The sequence below is a fragment of the Sprattus sprattus genome, assembly GCF_963457725.1.
Source record: "Sprattus sprattus genome assembly, chromosome: 16".
NCBI classification, from domain to species: Eukaryota; Metazoa; Chordata; class Actinopteri; order Clupeiformes; family Clupeidae; genus Sprattus; species Sprattus sprattus.
This window is the reverse complement of record NC_137914.1, coordinates 9,207,857-9,227,893: the sequence shown is the minus strand read 5'-3', so window position 1 is coordinate 9,227,893 and position 20,037 is coordinate 9,207,857. Positions and strand designations below refer to the sequence as shown.

General features: G+C 45.2%; 1 protein-coding gene across 1 annotated transcript in view; it reads right to left on the bottom strand.

Annotated features, from left to right (window-relative positions):
- Positions 1-11,311: 11,311 nt before the first annotated feature.
- Positions 11,312-20,037, bottom strand: part of slc9a8 (solute carrier family 9 member 8) — a 31,221-nt gene continuing 22,495 nt past the window's right edge. Inside the window, exons 14-16 of the mRNA XM_080853429.1 lie at positions 15,753-15,973; positions 12,949-13,095; positions 11,312-11,606 (exon numbers count right to left, since the gene is read on the bottom strand). Of these exons, the coding sequence (XP_080709555.1) occupies positions 11,493-11,606; positions 12,949-13,095; positions 15,753-15,973 (482 nt within the window). The 3' untranslated portion in view covers positions 11,312-11,492. The remainder of the gene's footprint in view (positions 11,607-12,948; positions 13,096-15,752; positions 15,974-20,037) is intronic.

The window sequence follows — 20,037 nt, the reverse complement described above, 5'->3', positions numbered from 1 at the left end:
CGCATGCGGCTCTGATGCGGCCCGTATCTGGCCCTTAGCAGGGAAGCAGAGGAGATGCTGTTTGTGCCTCTGCCTCCCGCAAAGCGTTTGTTTGTGTAGAGAGAGGACAGCAGTGGCGCACCCTAGCGGACGCCAGAGGGAGTTAAATTAATTGAGAAGGCTCTCTATAACCTTAACACGTGAAATACCTTTTAATGAAACATTTCACCTGATTATATTCCAATTTTAATGAAGTGGCCTACCTTATATTTTACGATGATTATGGTGCCAGGAAAGCTTTTTAATGTGATATCGTTCGTTGATGCCTACAGTGTTTTTTGTTGAATTTGCCGTAGAGACTTATACAACACTGACAAGACTGTGAATGAGAAAAAACGCCCAGTGGGTGTGTAGAAATAAATGTTGGCATTTATTAAAACATACAGTAAATTGTCAGTGGTCAAGCAAGGGACTTTAACTTGACCCTGTCCTCTCATCTTTCAGACCAGAAATGCTCAATTTCGGCCGTCTGACATGAGCAGCTACTAAACTGAATTTCAACTAGAGAGTGAGGAGTTGGTCAGACATCATGGTCGTAGTAGGCAATGGATGTCGACTTAGATTTTTTTGTTGCAAAATGATTTTGTTAGGTTGTCACTGGAGCAACAACTATATATTAAAAAGAAAGGGAGGCTGACGCCAGATATTGCTATGGTGCTTAACAAAAAACAGCAATAAAGTAAGACCATTTATAGTGAGTGATATAGTTTTATGGTGAGTGATGACTCGATTTGGACGATAAAAATAATAACATTATATTAAACACCTCAGTATCGTAGTGCCAGGTTGCCCAGGCCCAGCACAAGGGAAAGAACATTAAGCAGCCCTCTCCTGTTAAAATCCTCGCGCTCCGCTACAGGATCACATCACTGAGAGCATTTGTTCTTTTCACATGAGAAATTGGCAGAAACACGCAGCATGGATTCTCTTTTTGTACCACACTCTCTCGCTTTCTGTCTCATTCTCTCTTTAATCTCGTGCTTGATCACACTCCTCCTTCACTCTCTCCCTCTATCACACTCGTTCTTATACAGTCATTCTGTCATACGCCGAGGCGTGTGTGTGTGTGTGTGTGTGTGTGTGTGCGTGTGTGTGTGTGTGTGTGTGTGTGTGTGTGATGAAAGTGAGAAAGAGAAATGAACAAGAGCGAGATGAGTAGAGTTGTATGTGTGTGTGTGTGTGTTTATATGTGCGTAAGAGAAAGACACAGACAAAAAGAGAGAAAGCAAGAAACAAGTTGTGCTACATGTGTGCATACGGTAAAAATAGAGCGAGAAACCAACAAAAATGAGTCGAGTTGAAGCTTACAGAGACAGACAGAGAGCGAGGAGAATACTGTGGATCTGACTCTAAATTGCTGGAGAGTCATACAGGGCGTAAGGTTGTAAGGAAGCACCCCCCGTCCCCCCCCCACCCCTCCTCATTGAGGAAAGTGTTTATGGGGGGGGGGTTGCTGGGAGGTCTGCCTTTGCCTTTGATAGGTGTGCTTTGACACGCTTGTCTCCCCATAAATGCTGCCTATGTGATTCCACTGAAGGGCTCCAGGACAGCAGACACACGTCATGCATACCAAGCATGGATTTGACAGTGGTGTCACACAGGTGAGTGTGTGTGTTGTGTGTGTGTGTGGGGGGGGGGGGGGGGGGGTGGGGGAGTCTGCTTTTCTTCAAACGCTGTCTGAAGTGAGATGCCACTCGGCTGCAGGCGTGTTTCATGAGTGTGTAAAGGTGTGTCTGAGTGAGTATGTGCGTGTGTGTGTGTCTGTGTGTGTGTCTGCATGTGTGTGTGTGAGTGTGTGAATGCATGTGTGTGCGTGGTTTCCAGTCCATCAGAGATGAATTGTGTGTGAAGAGTACGGTGGCCAACTCAGCATTAGTTAATTAAAATGTGCCCATTCCGACCTGCCGGCACTTTTACAACTAGCACCTTACACACTCACTCTCTGCCCCCCACCCCTCCTCTCTCTCTCTCTCTCTCTCTCTCACACACACACACACACACACACACACACACACACCCTTGGTCTTCTCTCACAGATAAAAGGTGTGTGTATATATATATATATAAACCTCTTTCTTCCTCTTATTCTCGATGAAGAAAGCCTGGGCTACCTCAATTTCCTCCACATTCATTCCTGACACCCCCTCCTCCCCTTTCCCCTTTGCCATCTCTCGCTCCCTCCTCTCCTAGCCTCTCCTCTCCTCTCCTCTCCTCTCCTCTCCTCTCCTCTCCTCTCCTCTCCTCTCCCCTCCCATCTTCCCCCTTTCCATCTCTCACTCCCTCCTCGCCTCTTCTCTCGTCGCCTCTCCTCTCCTCTCCATCACTCTCACTCTCTTCTGCTGTGAGAGAGGACAAAAACACCACAAACCACCACACAGCGCTATTAGCAGGGCTTGAGAGAGAACACACACAAAAACACTCACGGATACACGGATACACGGATACACACACACACACACACACACACACACACACACACACACACACACACAAACACTCGCACACACTGCCCCCCCTTCCCCTTCTCTTTTCCACCAGCCGAGTCTTTAGTTTATCAGAGTTTTGGGTGTCCCACTGTGATGCTAGATTACATTCCACGGCAATGGTTTAATCAGTGCTCCCTCAGCAAGCTCAAAGGGTGTGTCAACACAATTGTCTCTGCCTCTGCCTCTGCCTCTGCCTCTCTGTCTCTCTGTCTCTCTGTCTCTCTGTCTCTCTGTCTCTCTGTCTCTCTGCCTCTCTGCCTCTCTGCCTCTGCCTCTGCCTCTGTCTCTGTCTCTGTCTCTGTCTCTGTCTCTGTCTCTGTCTCTGCCTCTGCCTCTGGCTTTGCCTCTGCCTCTGCCTCTGTCTCTGCCTCTGCCTCTCTGCCTCTCTGCCTCTCTGTCTATCTGTCTCTCTGCCTCTGCCTCTGTCTCTGTCTCTGTCTCTGTCTCTGCCTCTTCCTCTGCCTCTGTCTCTGTCTCTGTCTCTGTCTCTGTCTCTGTCTCTTAAATATTTGCCCTTAATGCAACCTGTGCTCAGACTTTAGATTTCCATCAAAGCAACAGATGCTGATGTCCTGCACCTATTCTGTGACAGCAGTCTATTTCCTATGAGGATTTTCCTTGCCCCGATTGGCCATCTGGGGATAGCAGCAATTCACAACCATGCTGCCAAAGACACGGTGACCCTCAGAGGGGACCCTTCTGCTCTCTGCTCGAATGGACCAATTTGTTCCTGGTGTCTCTCACGCCAACTGCCGTATGGCTTGTAGGAAACACACACACACACACACACACACACACACACACACACACACACACACACACACACACACACACACACAAATTACCCAGCATGTGTATCCCCAGATGCCCAAGCCTCTCTGTGACCTTCGCGCAGGGGAAAGGAATCCATCTATCACACATACAGAACATTTCTTTATAGAGAGAGGAAGAAGAGAGAGAGAGAGAGAGAGAGAGAGAGAAAGGTCAGCTCTTTAAGTCAGAAAGAGAGAGGTCGGCACATCCTTCAAGCACCTTCTCCAAGGACACCCAACAGAGACAGCGACAGAAGAGATTGACCCTCCCACCCCCCACCACCACCAACACCACCACCAACACACACACACAACACACACACACACACACACACACACACAACACACACACACATTCCCGCCACCCAGTGCTGAAGGTCAGCAAAGGTCGGAGCATGCATCAATACCTTTTAATATGCTTGTCAAATCACCACAGCATGCAAATCTCACCTCTCCCCCACAGTGTCAATTGTGTAAAGGAGAACATGGACAATAGGTGGCCGAGAATGGAGGGATGGCCCTTCACTGCAGTCAAACAGATTGAAGACCGTTTTGCTGCTCAAAATCTAAGAGCGCGTGTGTCAGAGCAATGTTTAAGCGGACACTTGAAAAGGGCTGTGACTTCAGTAACATCGGACCTGCAGGTCACCGGAACTCATGAATAAGAACCTGAAGCGCAGCAGCATTCAATTTCAATGCAATGGTTGTCATCCCTTAAAGGGGATAGATTTGCTGCCAAAGATGTATAGACACACACGCTTACAACAGCACACATACACATACATTAAAGGAAGGAGTAATGATAAGTGGTGTCCTTCAAAGGCAAATGTGCGGTTTAAATGTAAAACAGTGTGGGGAAAGTGGGCAACTGATTGCTGCATACAAAGGTGGATGGGGAGGAGAACGAGGGTTTTAGTGATTCATAAGACACAGAAGATCACAGGCATCTGTTAAACCGGGGACATGTCCTCACCAAGAACCCTTCAGAATGTTCAATACATATTTTTGCTCTCTGTGAGCAATGCTCAGTGCTCTACTACAGGGATAGAACACAGGGAAACTGACAATCACAAACAAAAAGACCTCTACCCTACATGACGTGTCTGTACCATCTGATGCTGTATATCTTTAAATGTCAAGGCATTCCCAGTGGGCTCGAGTACTAGGCTCTATCTAGTTTTTCATATCGACACACATTCCTGACATTTCACCGGGGTACACGGTAAATGACTGTTTGTGTAAAAAAAAGTAAAAACTGAGCTGCTGATGACAGAAGTCTTTGTAGCATGCTGTCTAGCCTCCAATGCTATGTGTCTAATATGCACTTAGCCTACTTACAATTATGCATATAAAAAGGAAGTAAGTGCACTTCTTCCATAGATGAGGCTTACCTTGGTGGAGGACCCAATGGAACTACCGCCAGCGGATACCAACAAATCAGATGGGATGAGCAAATATGATGTGTGGGTGTTGGTGGCAAATTGGCAGTTGAATAAAATCAAGTGGCAGATAAATTAGTTTTTGCATTCATCTTAAGATAAAGTTATATGTGAAAATATTTTCAGATAGGAGACTTATGGAGCAGAAATTACGTAATTTGAATTTAACTGCGTAAGCCATCATGCACTGTAACTCCGGAATTGTCTGAGAGGAAATGGGGTCACCAGTGTAGAAGTTGAGCACTAGGGGATCTCCTTGTTTAAAAGATTTCATAAACAGTAAAAAGAGGTTTATTTCAAACACCACCGCTCCGCTCCACATCTTCATTATTGCAGAACACAAAACGTAATCATTCCAGGGCCCTGTCTAATCTGGATCAGAATGATCCGGATTTGGAAATCCCACGTTTTGCTATCCAGGATCAGGTAATCCATTTTTACTTTTGTTCCAGTTTCTCAAAGCAACGTTGGATTTGATCACCATGATCCAGATACGAACTTTTCAAGATCACCTAATCCGGATTGTCCCTCCCTGTGATGACGTCCATGATGCGGCGTTGAAGACCCAGACCAACCTCCGGCGTGCTCTCAGAAGGAGGGACTGACTGGATGTGCAATAACGGATGCAGTTGTGAGAAGCTTATTTAGACTGGTTCATCTCTGATGATAGTGTCAGTGTAATTAATATAGAGTGATAAATGACAGCGAAAATTAAATATATCATTTTAGTTTGATATTGACAGCTGTTTCAGGGATTTTTATCAGGGAAAGTCCTTTTTTTTTTTTTACTTAACTGTATTGAAAAGCTTAATATGTAGCCTCATATCAATTGTATTTACTTCATCTCTGTTACAATTAAACACATAGTCTAAAATATAAATCAATGTTTATACACTACATGATACAAATGTTGTATTATTTGACCAGTTGTAAAGTTTTATTACATTTCATTCCTGAAATCCACCCTGAATCCACCCTTCTGCTGGGATCAGGATTGTCCTCATTTTTTGATATCCCAATCCTAATAAAAGGTTTTGAACAACACATCTTGAAAGTTTGATCCAGATCCCAAAAAAAAAACTGGATTACACAATTTAATCTTATTTCTGAATCCTTTTTTTTCCGTTTGAACAGCCCATATTCTAGATTTACAATCCAATCCGACAGCCGAGTGCACAGAGGCGCAGACGATACACTGCTCACCTCGGTGTCCAGGAACCCTTCACCTGCACACCACACACTCACACCACACCACACCACACACTCACACCACACCACACCACACCACACACTCCCCCTGTACAGCACACCACACACTCCCCCTGTACATCACACCACACACTCTCCCTGTACATCACACCACACACTCCCCCTGTACATCACACCACACACTCACACCACACACTCCCCCTGTACAGCACACCACACACTCCCCCTGTACATCACACCACACACTCACCCTGTACATCACACTCCACACTCACCCTGTACAGCACACCACACACTCCCCCTGTACATCACACCACACACTCCCCCTGTACATCACACCACACACTCACACCACACCACACACTCCCCCTGTACATCACACCACACACTCCCCCTGTACATCACACCACACACTCACCCTGTACAGCACACCACACACTCACCCTGTACAGCACACCACACACTCACACCACACCACACACTCCCCCTGTACAGCACACCACACACTCACCCTGTACAGCACACCACACACTCACCCTGTACATCACACTCCACAATCACACTGTACAGCACACTACACACTCACACTGTACAGCACCGTGTACACCTGTACAGCTCACTACACACTAACCCTGTACACTCACCACACACTCACACTGTACAGCACACTACACACTCACACTGTACAGCACCGTGTACACCTGTACAGCTCACTACACACTAACCCTGTACACTCACCACACACTCACACTGTACAGCACACCACACTCTCACACTGTACAGCACACCACACACTCACCCCACACACTCACACTGTACAGCACACTACACGTCATCTCCGGACTGAGACACAATTGCAAAAAATAAATAAATACTAATAATAATAATACAAATATTTGAAATAATGTTGACCAAGCGGTTCTAACAACTGATGTTTGAGTGACTATTAAAAACCCGGTAAATACATTAAATTAACCATAACTTTATGGTAGGCTATGTTTTGTTTAAACTTTATAATGCCACTAGCCAATCAGATGATAGCCTACTCTACGCAGCACGGGCTCGCTGTCAAAGCTGCGAGCTGTGGGGACTGGTGCACGCACGCGCTGCAGACAAATTGACTGAAGAAAAGAGTGCGTGTTAAGTTGAGAGGGAAAGCAAAGCAAGATTCATTACAGTTCGCGGTTGAAGAGAAAGATGGCGTGCTCTGAGAAGAGAAAGGAAGACAGCGAGAACCGAGCTTTCAAAGAGGAGTGGACAGACGTGTACATGTTCATTCTGCCTGCGCGCAGCTGTAAACCTGTGTGCCTGATATGCTCTGAGACGGTGGCACTCGTCAAAAGCAGCAACGTGAAACGCCACTACAATATGAAGCACAAAGAATTGTATCAAAATTACCCTCTCAAATGAATGTAACTTTCTTCCATAGCGTTCCACTTGTATCTTGCTACTCTAGCTATGTAGAAAGAGGGGAGATATTACTGTTGGTTGCTGCCAATAGTGGACAAAAAGGTATTGCTGTATGAGTACATCGGATAACTTAATGTACCTACTGAATGGGTCGCCTTAATCATTATCAAAAAAATTGCCCCCCCTGAGAATTTTTTCAGGGGCCGCCACTGCTCAAATCCACAGACACTGTACTACTACTAGCGCCTAAAGTACTTATATTGGCTAAATATGCCACTGAATCATAATGCACACCTTGCCTGTTGGTACATAAAACACATGCAGTCCTATATCAGTGAAATCAACGGTCATAAAAAAATGTGTGATAGACCTCCGGACCCAAGCTTGAGGACATTTTTTGAAACTGGAATTTGAATTGGATAGCCCTTCACTACTGTACACACTCACACTGTACAGCTTTCATTTCATCTGGGCTCTTTCTCTCACGCCAGCACTTTTTTACCAACCCCCCCCCCCCACTCTGTGCTCTTTCAAGGAGGGGAATCAATCTCTGGAAGCCTTCATCCCCACCAGCAGAACCTTGTGAGAGTGTCAGCGGCAGAGGAGATGGCTGATCAATGACACACACATGCACATACACACACACACACACACACACACACACACACACACACACACACACACACTCACTTCACATCTCTAGTCCACGTGCGCACAGAATATATTTGTTATGGTGTTTTAAATCGCTCACTTTAACTACTGACACAGAGTGAGAAATAGCAGTGAAGAAACAGTAATGAAATCACTGGACGGGTGTTGCCAAGGTTGGCCAGCGTATAACTGCTGTGTATGTGAGTAACTTAAGGCCAAGCCAGGACACGAGCAGAGAAACCCAATCATAAAACAGCACAGCAGGATATCTGATCAGAGCAGGTCTGCCTAGAGGCCAATCTCAGGTTAAAAAACTGGAGTAACTAACTCCAACAGTTACAACATCCAACAGATTCAATCAGTTTCCACACCTTGACTGACCACTCTGTCTCTCTCTAACACACATAAAAGCTATATGCAAAAAAATGCAAACAAATACATACACACACACACACGAACAAACATTTGCTCCCTGCCTGTCGCTTTCATTTGTCTCATCTAGATGCTACACCAGTAGAGGATAAGTACAGTTAACATAAAAAACAGCATGACAGGGAAGCACTACAGTGCATTCAAGGTTGCCTGTCAAATCTGTGTGTGTGAGAGTGTTTGTGTGTGTGAGTGTGTGTGTGTGTGTGTGTGTGTGTGTGTGTGTGTGTGTGTGTGTGTGTGTGTGTGTGTGTGTGTGTGTGTGTGTGTGTGCGCGCATGCATGTGAGCTAGTTTGTCATTGTTGTGCAGAATGTGCACTTATCTCTAATATTCAGTAAATATTGGGGGAAAACACGTCCCTAAAAGAAAACTGAAAAGACATGCACAGAAAGAAAACTGAATAAAGAGCAGCGGTATGGGAAGGAAGATAAACAGGAGGAGAGTGAAAGCAGGTGAGAGAGAGCTGAGCACATTAAACCCACTGCGGGATTAAGCAAGAGCCAGCTGGGATCATCCTGCCCCCTATTGGTGCGTCTGTGGAACTGCCACTATGAGAAGTTACCTTCAGGTATGGCAACTTACCCTTCCTTCGTAGTAGACACATACACGCACTGCATCTTGTCCATACAAACAGCTTTGGGAATCTTACCCCCACACACACACACACACACACACACACACACACCTTCTCTACTCCCCAAACTGCTTCCTCCATATTTACCTCTCCTCCTTACTGTACTCACTCCTGCACCCTCCATCTCCCTCCTCCCCTCCTGTGCAGTAGGATGTGTGATGTGTTGTGACTTGTAGAGGCCTCTCCGACCTCACACCTTTGCTCTGAGGAGCACTGGGCTGTGCCGTGCCCGCCCGCTTGCCTCCTGCCACATGGCAGAGTTCCAGAGATATGGGCAAAGGCCTGGGTTGCTGAAATTGGGAGTGTACCTTATCATACATCACATAAATGTGTGTGGCAGAAGATATTATTTCCGAATGTGGCAGTGCGCAACACTACAGCTGAAAGCCTTTCTGCAAGCGCACTATCCCGTGGTCCGTGGATCACTAGCAAATACAGACACAGACACATACACATACGTAGGGGTGTTAGGCTACCAATGAAGGAGAAATATTACTACAAATGGATTAATATGGATTAATGGTCCAGTATTTTAAATAATTAAATTTAAATGAAATGATGGTACATTCTCCAACATTCAAATATTAAAACAGAAACATTAATTAATGAAGTTATAGATAGGAAACTATCAGACTTCCTTGCTTTACCTAGTGATTTGAGTTGCTCTGATATTTTGCTCAAACCACGCTCAGTAGGCCTATCTTGGCATTTAAAACTGAACCTGAGCTTGCCAGCTGGCATAATGAAGTTAGCCAGCTTGCCAAGATTTCCCGCAACGTGACACTATCTTGGATAAATGTTTAACAGCATCTACCAAAATCGACATGTAGGCTTTGTTGTTCACGCAGAATATCTTATTTTCTCCCTAGCCTGCCATCCACGCCATGTGAGTGACAAAAGAGAGGGTTGATCTTCATGTTGGCTTTTTGGGAAACCCACTAGCAGCACAAAGGCAAACTGTGTGGAACTTTTGATGTTTCCAAATGGTGACATTAGATGCAGTTAATCTGGACATAATGTTAGAAATGAAAATCGACAGGTTTAAAAATATATTGTTGAAGATGGGTGTGATGACGCAGAACGTCACATGATGACAGTGAATAGCCTAAGAGGCGGGTCTGAGCCCCGGCCTGCCCTGGTCGAATTGTACCCCTGCATACACAGACGAACATGGAAATATGCGGACATCTGTCAGCTTGAGGGAAAACATCACTTGGTCGCTGGAGTAAAGAAAATCCACTCCTAACATACAGGGTTGTTGTTCACACATGCACTCTGTACGGTTTCAATTACACTGGGACATTCAGAAGTGAAAGAACTGCCATTAGGATGCACGCAACAAAATTGCTTGCTAAAATGGACTCTTGGAGCGTGACCGGCTATCTCACATTTGCTGGGCTCTGTGTTATAATTAACTTGTTATCAGAAAATGGGACTGTATGGAACCATGGATGTGTGCTACATACATGTGTGACAGCTACTGCTACTGTGAATGGGTTCCACCTTGTGGCCAGGTCAGGGTGTGTTCATTCGGAAACTCGTGAGATGTTTGCGGAAATTGAAATGGGAAATTCAGAGGTTAACAGGATGAGGGTGTGTGTTTTATTACAACTATTGATAGGACATTATAAAATTATTTCCTCGACATATAAACATTCATTATCAAGTCAGCCCCCCCCCCCCCCCCGGCCCCCAACAAATTACAGTTTTTTTCATTCATAGTGTCTTTCTTCATGTAGACAAATACAAATAATAATAATCTAAATTAAAGAGCGTGATAGAAAGATTTGTTTAAGTTATATTAGCTTCATCCCTCTCCCAATAAATACAAAAAAAAAAAAATCACAAATTTCACATTTAAGCTCAAAACTTGATGCTGAAACATTCACCTGTGCCTTTCCTCCATAAATCAAATGAAGGTAAATAAGGTGATAAAGAGAAGAAAAAAAACATTGACAGAGGTAACAACATGAAGGTTACAACACTAAAGAAAGTGCACAAGTATCATTTCGTTATACTCTCCCTTTTCTGTATTTTCTCTTACAAAAAACAGATTCTTTAAAAGTGTTCCGTAACATTCCCTTTCACCATTCACTTTTTTAATGCAACACCTCCACAGTGTTTGTTAGCCCCCCCACCCCCACAAGCTCCCCCCGTAACAGCTGTGTTGTCAAATATCTCACAGTGCTCCTTCTACTGCTCTCCCATTGGGTTGAAGTGGTATGTTCCAGTGGAGGGGTGCGTTGTGAGGAACAAGCGGTTGGGGAAATGAGTGGCATGATCAACCGTGTGTTCGAGTGTAGATTAGTGAGGCCTAGCCTGGGCACTGGTAACACTGGCTGCTGTTGGTCGGAGAGCGTGACCCCTGAACTCGATCATGCTCAGAGCAGCTCAGTCTCATCATTGTCATCCTCAGAGCCGGAGGGGCCCTGCCGCACCTCCTCGTACCACTTGTTGGTCAGACTCTTCATTTGGATGCGGCCGTGGAGCAGGTCCTGGAACACACAGAGATTCACCATCAGACAGGATCCACAAGATACAAGCACACTCTGCATCACCATCATGTTGTACACTGCAAAGGAGTTTTCAGGTTTTTCAATGCAAGATTCAGTCAACTTAAAAAAAAAAAAAAAATCTTGTTTTTTTTAAAAATGCGTGTGTCACAAAACCAAAATGCAAGAAATCCACCACGTATGTTATTCAATATGGATGGGCTTTTGGTCACATGTGAACTCATTTTGATATTGTTTCTGGTGTTTCTAGATTCCCTGTTAATTTTCTCGCAGCGAGAACAGCCCGATTGCTTCAAGTGGACCAAGCGAGCTCTCCGATATGGCTAGGCTTTCGGTGACATGTGAGCTCATACAGATTCCTGGTCTGCTTACATTCCACAATGCACTAGGTGACCAAACCAATAATAAATAAAGGAAAGGAAGGAGAGCTCACAGTGCGTGATTAATACGGTGCTTCTTAGCCAGCATCCAACTGGCGAACATCCCAGACTTCTCAAGCAGCATCCTGACATGAACTGATGCCCTCAGAGCATTTCAATCAAAATAGCAGAATTTATGTTATTGACATAAAAAATGTTTCAGTAGTCCAATCAGGGAGAGGAAGTGTACCCACAGACAGACTAAGTGAGTGCTTGGCATACTCAAAAGATGTATCAGCCAGTCCAGAGCACGCCAAAAGATTTATGAGTGAGTCTCCTGCATACTCAAAGACTTATCAGCAGGTCTAAAAGGCTGCATTAAAAGTCATCATCAGTAGACTCCAGTACTGCAGTCTCCAGGACTAGCCCAATTTAAGAACATTTGGAGCCAAGAGCCGATAATTAATTCACGGTTCTGGGCTTGCATCCAATGCAATGAGAGTAATGAATTAGCGTGTGCATCTGGGATGTCGCAGTGAGTATTGAGATAAAGGGGTCAGAGTCTGCTGACTGCACTGCTTCAAAGAAGTTCCCCTCACTTACACAGTAAGGTGCTTCAAGGACCAGCAGGGCAGGTTTGCACTGTTTTTTTAGGTATGTTTTTGTAGGAAGCTAGGTTTTGTATCACTTTAAATGGTGTATGGTCATGTGAAAGATAGATGCATACAGCTGTTGTTCCCACTGTCCCCCAGGACTATTCCATGTGTAGCATTCAATAGTTTTGTGCACTGCGATGAAATCCCAGCAAAAATGCAAGAACTTTCTGATGTTGTTCTTGAGGTATACAAACAACTTAAATACATTTCACTTCATCATCATTCATCATTAATTTTAATGTTGTTTTGAATGGACATTGTTTCTTGTTGTTTAGTGTAGAATTGGGTTCTGAAAGAGCCAGGCCTAACCTCCTGGGTAAGCCTGCGAGTGAAGAAGGGGTTGAGGTACTTGGCATCCAGCCACATGAAGCCTTTCAGGTCCTGCCTCTGGACAATATGGGCCTCGTACTCCTCCTCAGTCAGCTCCGACAGGTGCTCTGCCTCGATGGTGTTACCCTGACAAGGACAAAGAGAGAAAGTTAAAGAAAGCGATAAAGATAAGAGTTTTTAGTTGTAGGTAAGAAAGAGAGAAAACTTTTCCCAAAGTTGAATCAATGGGGCTCCCCTGACATGGGCAGAGCGAGAGGGGCAAAAGGAGGGAGAGAGGAAGACAGAGTTACAGGTGTGTGGGTACTAGAGATCCTGGAGTTAAAGAAAAACAGCCAGAGTTGTTACCCAGACATGGCCATGGAGGTGAAGAGAGATTATTGGTTTACAGAGTTATTGGTGTAGGTAAGCACTACAAAGCATTAGGGGTGGGTATTGCCAAAGAAGTCACGATTCGATTCGTATCACGATTCACATGCCACGATGCGATTCTATCACGATGCATCGCGATACTTGAATTATTGCGATGCATTGCGATGCATTGCGATTTTTCACTGAACACTGTTAGAAAAAAATTAAGCCATTACCAGTGGCTGACTGGCTGTGTATGATCTGGATAGTGTGTTCAATTCTCTCAAACTCAGTTCATACATAGCTGTATTTACTTAAACGACTTTTGGAGGTTACTTAACACAAATACTATTATTACTGGATACACTACTCGTTTTGTTTATGAATGACTTGTCGCAGTATCGCGCGGCCGGAAATGCTTGATGTTCGCCAACCATTCAAGCAATTAAAAAAAATTTTTTTTTTTTTTTAATGAATAATCGATACTTGGCGTCAACAATCGATGCAGTAGATCGTGAAAATTAGAATCGCGATGCATCGTCATGACGATTATTTGGCACACCCCTACAAAGCATGCAAGTTATAATGTTATATCTCAATGGGGTTACCTTCACACAGGGAAAGAGAGAGAGAGAGAGAGCGAGAGAGAGGGAGAAAGAGAGAGAGATACAACAGAAAAAAAAACTTTACTCAAAAGAAGAAGAAAAAAAAAACATTTGCCCAAACACCAATCTCGTTTGTGAGTCAAATAAAAGAGACATTTTTGAGACAAAACAGCAATAACAACAACAAAAACCACAGGCCTGACGTCCCCAGTCAGCATGCGCAGTGTCCCTTTTGAAGCACGGTTGCTTTGAAGTCTTACATCATATCGGGCCTTTCATCCTCAGAGAGGGCCACGCCACAATCAGTAAACACCTTTCAACTGACCCCCAGTGTATGAGAGATCTGTCTCTCCAAGGACACACCAGAGGGCAGGACACACACACACACACACACACACACACACACACACACACACACACACACACACACACACACACACACACACACACACACTGTTACGACCCTACTAATCCGGTCTGGGGCTCCGCCCTTTTTGTGCTAGGCTGTTGCCTGTTTTGTCTCTCCTGCAGGGGTGGTGCCAAGGAGATAATTGGCCTGACTATATAAGAGCTGGGATTTGCAATGGACACTCTCTCTCGTCTCTCGTCTGGCTGGCACTGTTGCATGTGTGTTGCTGCTCCGTTTCAGTATGGTTTGATCCAGTGGTGAGAGCCTGGGGAAGCCTGCCTGACCACCGAACTCCATGCCGGATGCTTCCTCCGTCCTCGTCGTGTTCTACACTTTTGTTTGAGTACCTATACTGACCTCTAGACATATTGCACGACACTTTCCTTTAAATTCATTATACTGACTGTTTCTTTATGTAAATAAACCTTTTACTATTTAAATCACCACGGTGTGGTCTACCCATTCTATGTCAGGGCAGCCTTGAGCCAGGCAGTCGTGACACACACACACACACACACACACACACACACACACACACGACAGGGGACTCTTCTGGGGGATCGTGAAGACCGGAGCGTGAGACATTGATTGTCTTCTGTCCTCTGGATGTGCGTCTTTCCTGACGCAACGCCTCGAAATAACAGGAAGAGCAAAGAGAGAGGAGAAAGAGAGGAACCAACCCCCTTTTAAAAAAAGATTCACAAAGATAAGCAAAGAAGGCTCCCTGGAGCCAATAAGATTTAGCCCTGTCTGGAGACGCTTCTTAAGGATCGGTGGTCAAGTGTTTCAATCAGGGCTGATAGAAAAGGGGGGGGGGGGGGTTGAGTATGTTAGTGTGTGTGTGTGGGAGGGGGGGGGGGGGGGTTGCTAATGGTGCTGTCAGACACAGACGACATCACTCAGACCAGCGGTCACTGTGTCTGATGGCCTGACTGTTCCAATCAGAGAATGTACGATCAAGACAGACAGAGAGAAGTTAATGGGAAAGGTGAGTGGTGTGTGTGTGTGTGTGTGTGTGTGTGTGTGTGTGTGTGGTCAAATCGGACAAAGTAAGTCACACAGCTTAAAAGATGAGGGCCGTCTGAGACCTTGTTAAAACAATTCAAGGGCGAGTGGGGCTATGCATGGACGTGCCCAGATTAAGGCTCTTATGAACCAGTGCACATCTCAAGTGTGACTGACGGACACTTTATGTGACACTTTTACACCGCCTTACATAACATCTCTATCTAGAACAATCTCTCTCTCACACACACTCACACACACACACACACACACACACACACACACACACACACACACACACACACACACACACACACACACACACACAGCACCAGAACCCCATCAGAACACACACACACAGCACCAGTCTGACGCATGTGATCCTAGCACACACTCACACACACACACGTACTCACCATCTTCTGCGTCTTGCTTAGGTTGATGTCCTTCTTGCTCCTGCGGCGAGTTTGACTTTCCTCGATGTCCATTAATCGGATGAGGGGCATGGTCCCGCCCCCCATCAGCAGGATGGTGAAGAGCACGATGACAATGGTGGTGGTGCCGATCAGCTGCCTCTTCTCGATGGGCTCCAGGCCCAGATGAAGGCTCAGAGCGTAGGGGATGGCCCCGCGCAGGCCTGGGGGAGAGGAGGAGAGCGAACCAGGAGTCAGGATGATAGCACCAGGAGTTGAGGAACGTGGGGGTGGGGGGTGCAGGGGGGAGATGACAGAGAGATTAGAAACAGAAGATTAAAATTTAAAGAGATGAACATGGAGTGGGGGTCAGGATCATATTAGGTAAATAAACTGCAGATACAGAGTAGAGACGGTAGGATTGTAGAACAAAGAGACAGGGGAAGAAGAGGATTACTGTGAGCGTTTTCTTGTTTTGTTTTGGATGGTCCGGCAAAATGTAAGTGTAAAAAAATTTAATTTCCTCTGCTAGCTAGGCCGTATATAAGTAAGTTCGCTCTAACTAGGCAATTTGCAGTTTAAAAAGACTAGTTTGTGATCAGTTTTGGGGATACTTGCCCTTACGCTGATCTTGGATATAACTACCTTAAGTGTCCCCTCTCGTAACTAATTCAAGCTGGGATGCCCTCCTGTAGTTTTCTGTTACAGAATGCAAGTTGTGTTCTTGCCTCAATGCATTGGATTAAGGGGAAACAGGATTTATGTTGAAAAAATTATCGCATTTATAGTTGGATGGCATCTCCCTGCTTTTCTGTTTATTGCCATTGTAAATTGGTTACTCACCTAGGGTAGGCATATTAATTAAATGCACCCTGATAAATTGCTGGATTGAGACAGATGTTTGAATTTGTTCATCATTTATTTAATTATTTATTATAGTGCAAAGTGCCTCTATTAAGGGCACCATATAGTAACGTTATCTCAGTATTATATGACATTATAAAAGCCCACAACATTGGTGGACATTTTGGCCTCTGAGTTTGCAGCGAATACGACACTCTTTCTCCTATTCAACCTGCAACCAGTGGTCTGTCTACAGTTGCAGCACATTCTCGTGCTAAGGCACTGCCTCCAATACCGTCACCAACCTTTGAAACCCACAAGGAGGAAGCACTCTCCACTAGGGCCTCCACGAGAGCCTTCTCATCAGCGGAGGGAGTGACGAGGAGGGGCAGATAAGAGCTCCCACTCCTCTTATCCCATCTCCGAGGAGACGAGCCACAGCTCACTGAAGGGCTCCGAGACTGGCCTTCACTGGACAGAGGCTCTCTGTGGCAGCACATGCGGGTCAAGTAATAATACGGCCGATTACCCGGCCAGGATCACAACACCTAGAGAGCTTTTGCTAGCTAGCCCCCTGACTTGGCACAGCGAGGCTGAGGCTGGCAAAACAGCTGTTAATGTGGGCCCATCCTCACCTGTGGACAATGCACTTAGCAGGCACTTAAAACACGGCGGTGGATTTCCTATCCGTGCAACACCCCTATCCCGGGGAATGGAAGCTGCATCCCAAATTAGCACAAGTGATCTGGCACAGATATGACAAGGAAGAGGTGGATTTTTTTCACCTCACAGTCAACGGCACACAGTGCCCTTTGGTGTCCTCTGAGGGAACCAACCAGCTGTTTGGGCCAAGATGCACTGGCTCGTGTGATCCATTTGGTTTTATGCTTTCCTTCCACTACTGCCGATACTTCCTTGTCTGGGAATTCCCCACCCCCCTCACTGCATTTCATTTGCTCAGTTAGTCTGGCGAACTACGCAATGGCGGTCCACTTCAGTCACGTAATTGGACACTCCTTTAACCAATCAGCCCAATGATACAGGTGACGTACTTTGCATCTGGTTTTCAATTGAATCATTGAGAGCGTTTAGATGCACACTATAAAAACAGATTATTATTGGGTTTTGCAGTTAGACTATCTGGTTATTCTAGTGCTCATGTAAATTGAATAAACTGATATTCGTTATAGGTTTTTGTGGTTAGTTTAAATCCGCAAATGGCGCGCCAGTAAGCCAATAGCCAGTTTGTGATTGGCTCCAAGGATCCTTACAATTCCGAAGCAACCTGGCATATACGCCTTGCCAGACTGACTCTGAAGGCAAATTCAAATTGCCCGGAAGAAGAGGGGCGGGACTTCCCAGACAAGATACTTCCCACTCTAGACAGGATCATCAGGGGGAATAATAAGGTGGTACTAATGGTCCCCTAATGTCCAGGGAGAGTGTGGTTCCCAATATTACATAAAGTACTTGACAGGGAACCTTAGTGGCCCTCTTTGAGGGTGTCCCCCCCTATCACAGCTAGAGGGTCACCTGAACCTATCTTAGCCACAGCTTTGGGTCTGGCCTCTGAAGGGCCAGAGCCATTGTTAGGGTCATGTGATCCAGCAGTGGTGAGGACCATCCGCAACCCTAGGGCATCTTACACCAACTATGCCCACACAAAAAAAGGCTTTTTTTCTGAGTGGTGCCAAGAACAAAAGAAGGCACCGACATAATGTTCCATACCAGTAATGGTATGACTAGACATGGGACTTAATCTAGACATGGGACTTAATCCTTAGGATTTGAGGTTAACTTGTTACTTGCTAAACAATAACTTTGTCCCACCTCTGACGTCTTATCCAAGCACAGCTATCAAAATGGATTTTTGATGCTATTATTTATGCTGATTTGGAACACTGGTCTCCTAATCCCGAATTCAATAGGAATGAAATAGAATGATAATTAGTTATGCAACTGGGGCTCAATACATTTAAGATGGCTGCCAGGAACTTGGCAGTTACCTGGAATCCTCATGAGAAGAGTACCAAGAGGTCACTTCCTGGATGGCTGCCAGGAACTTGACAGTTACCTGGAATCCTCATGAGAAGAGTACCAAGAGGTTACTTCCTGGGTGTACCTGCCTTCAGTACCAGAACAAAGTCACAGGCGACTTTGTTGGTACAATCACTCAACCTGCATGTACACATGCAGGTGCTCTGAAATTCATAGAGCCATGAATCTGTACATAACCATTGTTTGTGTGTGTGTGTGTGTGTGTGAGCAAGAGAGAGAGAGAGACAGAGAGAAAGAAAGAGAGAACCAGCACGGTGATAAGTGCAAGGAAGTTGGGATTACATTTCGATGAGGGAGAAAAAGGGTAAGTGGAGGTTATCGATTGCAGGCAGAGGGGAGGGGAGGGGCAGTTCAAATCTGGAGGAGGGAGTCTTGGAGACGACGAGCAGAGAACATGGGGAATCAATAGCTGGGGTGAGTAAGAGCCACGCTACTGAGGGGCAAATGGGCCTCTGGACTTCCTATAATGATGTGCAATAACGATGACAGAAATCATTAAAGACTCTGATTTACTGAAGGTTTGTGGGGGCAAAACTGTCTGAGTGTGAAAACAATGAAAGTCAAAAGGTAGTCCTCTGACAGACTGCACCAAGGCTTGCAGTCTTGAATGTAGTAGAAACTAAACACTTACGTTAGTGGTATAGTTATAGTTACACTGAATTGTACTGCAAACTGTGTTTTGCCCCAGTTCTAATGAAAACTATGCCTGCACACCTTCCATAAATCAATGCCTTAAGGTGTAGCGTGTTTACCCTTAATCAAGACCATTGGGATGTGAAATGCCAAAATAGGCCTTCTGCTAAAATGATGTATATCGACCTATCCAGTTCCTACGCTCCATTGCCTACGCTTCACAGGGCAAGGGTTACTCAAGTCTGTAATGCAAATGTGGGTGGACATGCCACGGAGCAAATCATTCTCCTGTCAGTCAACTAGCAATTATTTTACCTCAACGCTGCCCCCCTCTGTATGTATGTGGTAACTATCAAACACTCAGAAAAACTTGCAAACAATTACAGCAGCGACAAACCCCTGCTGATTCCTGTTAGAATCACATAACAATCAGTACGGTATAGAAGTCTATGTGAACAAAGAGTGACAACACAGACCTAAGGGTGGGCTTAAATCTTATAATAATAATTCATCGTAATAAATTGCTTTTGAAGTGGCTGGTCGAGGTTTTGAAGAGGTTTGTTTACCTTTGCTGTACCATAAACAGTGTTATGGTGTTTTCATCAAGTACACTTTGCTGTGGCGATTAGAGTGGCCATCATCAATGTGAATTAGAGAGCACTTGCCAGAGGCAGTCGTTTGATAGAGGGTATGCACTTACATCACTTTATCACTGAGGGCAAACCTCTTTTTCTCCCTTCCAGTCCCAGGGGTT